The following is a 6,027-nucleotide window of genomic DNA, read 5'->3' on the forward strand; positions in this document are numbered from 1 at the left end:
TCAATTCCCAGCATCATATAAACTAGGTTTAACGCCACAGGCCTCTAATCCCAGTACCTGACATGTGGAGGTGAGAGGATCAGGAGTTCAAGGCCATCCTCAGCTGAATATAGAGCTAGAGGGCAGCCTGGGCTACATGAGACTCTGTCTCAAAAAAAAAAAAAAAAAAAAAAAAGAGGCTTGAGACAGCATTCCACACAAACATCTAAAAATTTACTTTTATTATTTATTTATTTTTTTGCTATTTCAAAATGCTTTATTTTCACTTGGTCCCAAGACTTGGGAGGGACTCCAGAGCGGTTACAAAGCTGCCTAGAGGTTCAGGTGAAGGTCCTGAGGCCGGCTGGTGCAGAGCAGAGGAGGGAGCCCCTTGGAAGGTGAGGCCTCCTAGTCATGCTTGAGAGTGAGCCTCTCGAAGAGGTACTCGCCCAGAGATGGCGAGGGCACACCAGTCTGTGCTGGCTGGGGCCCAGCCACCCTGCGGAGGTTGGTCAGGTGGTTGCCCATCTTCTTGATGAGCTTTACCTCCTCATCCAGGAAGTGGTTTTCCAGGAAGTCACAGAGGTGAGGATCTGCACGAGCAGAAGCCAGGCTGTGAAGATCCAACAGGGCCTGGTTCAGGCTCTTCTCCAGGGCCAAGGCAGCTTCTGTGGCCTCCTGGGATTTTCCCTGCTCATCTTGAGATGGCTTCTGCACATCCTGGAATAGTGCATGGCCTCCGTGTTCGTTTTGCATCTTGAGCAGCCGCTTGGCGCCCTCGCGCTTCTCCTCGGCCAATTCGCGGAAGAAGTGGCCTACACCCTCCAGAGCCACGGCATCCCGATCAAAACAGTAGCCCAAAGAGAGGTAGCTGTAGGAGGCCTGCAGGTGCAAGTTGACCAGGCGGTTCACTGCAGCCTCCACTTCGGTGGAATAATTCTGACGAACCTGGGAGCTCATGGCTGGTTCGAGGTATGGAGCTAACCGCGGAGAGAAGGTGCTGGTGGTGCCAGGAGCCGGCAGCGAGGAGGGGGTCCCAGAGGCAGAGGCCGAGAGGCAGACACGGGATCTCCAGCGCTGCAAAATTTACTTTTATTTTTATGTGTATGAGAATTTTGCCTACAAGTAGTCCATGCACCACTTGGGTGCCTAGCACCTTCAGAGGCCAGAAAAGGCTTCAAATTCCCCAAATTGAACCCGGATACTCTGTAAGAACTGTCAGTGCTCTTACCTGCTGAGACATCTCTCCAGACCCAACATAAACATTTTCAGATACCCTGGAATTGGAGTTACAGGTGGTTGTGAGATGCCAATCCCGGATCCTGGGAACCAAACTCAGGTCTAATGCAGGAGCAGCCCGTGTTCTTAACTGCCAAGGCTTCATTTCAGCCCCAAGACTTTAAATTTTTTTTTTTTTTTTTTTTTTTGGGAGAGGGCTTTTTGAGTCACTATGTAGCCCTGGCTGTCCTGGAACTCACTCTGTAGACCAGCAGGCTGGGCTTGAACTCACAGATTAGCCTACCTCTGCTTCCTGAGTGCTGGGATTAAAGGCATGTGCCACAACTGCCCAGCTGCCTTGATGATTTTTAAGTTTTTAATTAATATAATACTTGCAAATGATGATGGGATGGAGCCAGCCAGTGTGTCTTTTTATGTTTTTATTTCATTGACACACTGTTTGCCGTGGTTTGAATGTGCAGTGTGTCACAGGCCCATGTGTAATGTGAATATCTGTTTTCCGATGCTCTTAGGCAAACCCTGCGAAAGGGTTGTTCAGCCCCACTGCTTTAGGAACTGGTGCCTTTAGCCGAAGTGGGTCACTGGGGAAGGTGGCCTGTATAGGAAGGATATAGCAAGACCTGAGCCCTCTCTCTGCTTCCTGAGTGGTGCTGTGATGTCACTAGCTGTCTCGGTCTCATTGCCCCTTCTGCCGGGCCATTCGGCATCCCCATGATGGACTGTGCACTCTCAACCGTGACCCCAAATCACTTTCCCCTCCCTCCCTCTCCTCTCCCTCCTTCTCTTCCTCTCTTCTCACTCCCTTTCTCCTCCCTCCTTCTCCCCTCCCTCTCCCTCCCTCTCCCCTCCCTCTCCCTCCCTCTCCCCTCTCCCTCCCTCTCCCCTCTCCCCTCCCTCTCCCTCCCTCTCCCCTCTCCCTCCCTCTCCCCTCTCCCCTCCCTGTCCCCTCTCCCTCCCTGTCCCCTCTCCCCTCCCTCTCCCCTCCCTCTCCCCTCTCCCTCCCTCCCCCCTCCCTCTCCCCTCCCTCTCCCCTCTCCCTCCCTCTCCCCTCCCTCCCCTCCCTCTCCCTCTCCCCTCTCCCTCTCCCCTCTCCCTCTCCCTCTCCCCTCTCCCTCCCTCTCCCCTCCCTCTCCCCTCTCCCTCCCTCTCCCCTCCTTTTCCCTCTCCCCTCCCTCTTCTTCTCCCCTCTCCCCTCCCTCTCTCCCCCTCCCTCTCCCCTCCCTCTCTCCCCCTTCCCTTTCTCCTCTCTCCCTCTCTCTCCCTCCCCCCCCTCCCCATCTCTTCTCCCTCCCCCTCCCTCCTTCTCCCCCTCCCTCATTTCCTCTCTTGCTCTCTTCTTGACAGTGTCTAGAAAATTGACTAACAGACTCTTAAAATCAGGATGAGAGGAAGGATGAAAACTCATCAAGAAGAAGTTTTTCTTGAATCATGGCTAAGATTTGGGGAAAAGTACTTGCATTTCTGTGTCATCCATTGCCATTGAGATGGCCAGACGGCCACTGTATTAGGGCAGAAAATATAAAAAAAAAAGGAAATGTGACTTAGGAACAAAATGGAGAGATGGCCCAGCGGTTAAGCAGTTCGATGCTCTTCAGAGGACCTGGGTTCAGTCCCAGCACCTATCATAGGATGCTCACAACTGATGGAAACTCTAGCTCCAGGGCATATGACACCCTCTTCCTAACTCCAAGGGCCCCTACAGGCATGTATGCATGTACATATGCACACATTCACAAATAAATAAAAATAAAATCAATCTTAAGAAAATGGGACAAAAAAAAAAAAAAAGACAGAACAACCCATGCTTCTTAAATGTTGTCACTGTTCCCTGGCTGCGTAGGGGATGGTGAGACAGGGACCCTGGGGACACTCATACCATTTGCCACCGCATGCTCATCTCACCCATTGGTCTCATACACACTAAGTTGTTCTGTAGCCCAACTGGCATTCTAATGAATGAATTCAAAGGCTGCCAATCAAACATTTGCCCAAACAGAAGTGATTTAGCACCATTTGATTTTAATGTTTACAACATAATTCAGTGTAAATTAAAAAAGACTATATTTTATTTATTTGGGGTGTGTAAGGGAGCTGTGGTACATGTGTGGAGGTCAGAGGACAGCTGTGGGGGTCGCTTCTCTCCTTCCACCATGTGGGTCCCAGGGATTGAACCCAGGTCATCAGGCTTGGCAGGAAGTGCCTTCACCTGTCGAGCCATCTCACCAGGTATGGATTTCTGTGTACAGAAAGTGATTCTTTTAGTGCCATAAATTTTGAAGTGTTCTACTCTCTTCCTCCCTCCCCACTTTCAACAACTCACAGAATGGAGAAGCCGTCTGTGTTAATGTCATGCTCTGTGTTTTAAAAAACAACTTATTTCAGGTATGTTGTAACACATACTTCAGGGGAAGCATGGCAATTTTTAATTTTTAATTTATGCAACATCAATTTTTTGTTTTGTGGTAGAAACATGAAGCCTCATATATAAATAGACTGCTAATATTTCTTAACCTTTGCGTTTGCACTCAAGAGAATACAATTTTCTTTTCCTGGAATGAATTTATTTATTTATTTTTTAAAAGAAAGTCAAGTATCATAACTCTTGCCTTCCTGTCTTCATTCTTCAAACTTGAGAACATTATTATTTATAAAAATGTCTGAAGTATTTCCTCCCGAGAGACCACCTGGGCTTTGTTTGTTTGCATAATGACCTAGGTTTCAATAGTCAAATCTTGTGAATGCTGATGGTAAAATTGATGTTTCTGGGTCTTCAGGCAGGATTTATTCTGTTTGCAGCTTAATGGAGACCCTTTCCTTTCTCAGTGAAATGTCTGTGCCTCCCGCTCCTGCTCATCCCAGCTCTCTGATCGGCTGCTTTTGCTTTACAAAGGCATAGTTGTTTGATTCGGGAGTTCTTGGTTTGTGTGTATTGGATGGGTTCATGTGCACACGTATGTAGATGTGTAGAGGCCAGAGTGTTGTGTAATCTACCTTGTGCTATTTGTGATGAGGTCTCTGTCTTGCCTGTGTCTCACCAATGAGGGCTGACTGGATAGTGAGTCCCAGGAATCTACCTGTCTCTGCCTCCCCAAGGCTGTGATTCCAAGCTCATGCCATCACAACTGACTTTTTAAGGTGGGTTTTGGGGATCATACTTAGGCTGTCTCCCCAGGCCACAATGTGTTTTGACGTCATTGGTCATGTTATACATAAGTCACGAAGTCCACAGATTTCTCTGGCTCATATCTATAGTGATATTTTATCACTATATTTATAGTGATATTGTACTGAAATGTGATTTTATTTGTACATTATTAAAGTTGCCTTGCGGTCAGAGCAAGCCATAGCAGAAGCTGGGTGGTGGTAGTGCACACCTTTAATCCCAGCACTTGGTAGGCAGAGCTAGGCAGGACCTCTGTGTGTTCCAGGATACAGCCAGTATGGCAACACACGCCTTTAATCTCAATACCAACCATAGAAGACCTGGAGGTCTTCACAGACAGGCAGTGACGAGGAGGTCATGTGGCTGGGTTTACAATCAATGAGAAGGCAGAACAGAAAGTCTATATAAAAGACAGGACACAGAGGAAAGACAGAGCAGCAGTGAAGGGTAAGGTTTTCAGCTCTCAGCTATTGCTCTGACCTCTTGGCTTTTAACTCTGCAATTTGCTCTGTGTTTCTTATTTAACAAGATGGTTACATCTACACATATCTGCTTTAACATTTAAAAAATTTTTAAACTTATTTATATTTTATGTATGAGTGCTCTGCATGTCTACCTGCAGGCCAGAAGAGGGCATCAGATCCTATTATAGATGGTTGTGAACCACCATGTGGTGGCTGGGAATTGAACGCAGGACCTCTGGAAGAGCAGCCAGTGCTCTTAACCCCTGAGCCATCTCTCCAGGCCCCCATATTACTATTTTGACATAAATGGCTGCACATCACTTGCTCCTTACTATTTATCTGTCAATGGACTCTGAGGATGATGCTTGCTATCACATGAATATGAAATGTCCTTGTAGACTCCTTATTCGAATGCTCCATTCACAGAGGGGGTTTGGGGACATTCTGGAAGTGCTGGTGATGGGACAGAGCTGGAAGAAACAGTCACTGAGCTTGGGTCCTTGGAGGATATGTTACCTTTGACCATTTCCTATCTCTCACCTTGCTTCCTGTTCAACCGTGATGTGAATAGCACTGTTGTGCCTTCACTGTCATGGTGGACGAAACCTCTGGCAACTTACTGAATGAACCTTTGCCTTCTTCATTTGTCTGTCGGGGATTATGCCACAGTTCCACACCTCAGCTCTTGTGGATAAAGGAGATGAACCTCGGGGTATAGATCTCTCCCTGACATACTAATTTCATATTCTTTGATAGTGGAATTACTAGCTCATCATATGAGTTTTGTATCATTAAGTCAACATGTTCGGATGTGTTTGCCTGATTTCTGACTCCTTACAAAACAAAACCATTTATAAAGGTGCCTGTGTTGGTTTGTTTTAAATGTCAACTTGCCAGAACTTAGATTTTCCCCTAGAAGAGAGTTTTAGCTGAGGAAGTATTTAAATCAGATTGGTCTGTGGCCATGGCTGTGGGGTTTGTTTTGATCGACTGTTAATTGATGTAGGAAGACCCAGCCCACGGTGGGTGGCACCACTCCTTAGGCTGAACTGCAAGCTGAAGAAAGCCAGCAGGCAGCAGGTAACACTGGTGCCTTGGTTTCTCTCTGCTCTTGGATGTGCTGTGATTAGCTGTTTGAGTTGCTGCCTTGGCTGCCCCACATGATGTTTCGTGGCTTAGAAC

General features: G+C 47.4%; 1 protein-coding gene across 1 annotated transcript; it reads right to left on the bottom strand.

The window, feature by feature from the left end:
- Positions 1-260: 260 nt before the first annotated feature.
- Positions 261-939, bottom strand: LOC118582859 (ferritin light chain 1-like). Its single transcript, XM_036185987.1, has one exon. It carries the CDS (start codon positions 937-939, stop codon positions 388-390), a length of 552 nt encoding a protein of 183 aa, XP_036041880.1. The 3' UTR covers positions 261-387.
- Positions 940-6,027: the final 5,088 nt, after the last annotated feature.

The sequence above is a fragment of the Onychomys torridus genome, chromosome 4 (assembly GCF_903995425.1).
Source record: "Onychomys torridus chromosome 4, mOncTor1.1, whole genome shotgun sequence".
Classification (NCBI taxonomy): domain Eukaryota; kingdom Metazoa; phylum Chordata; class Mammalia; order Rodentia; family Cricetidae; genus Onychomys; species Onychomys torridus.

Coding starts and splice junctions, on each gene's coding strand:
- LOC118582859 (XM_036185987.1), bottom strand. CDS start 939: ATGAGCTCCCAGGTTCGTCAGAATTATTCCACCGAAGTGGAGGCTGCA.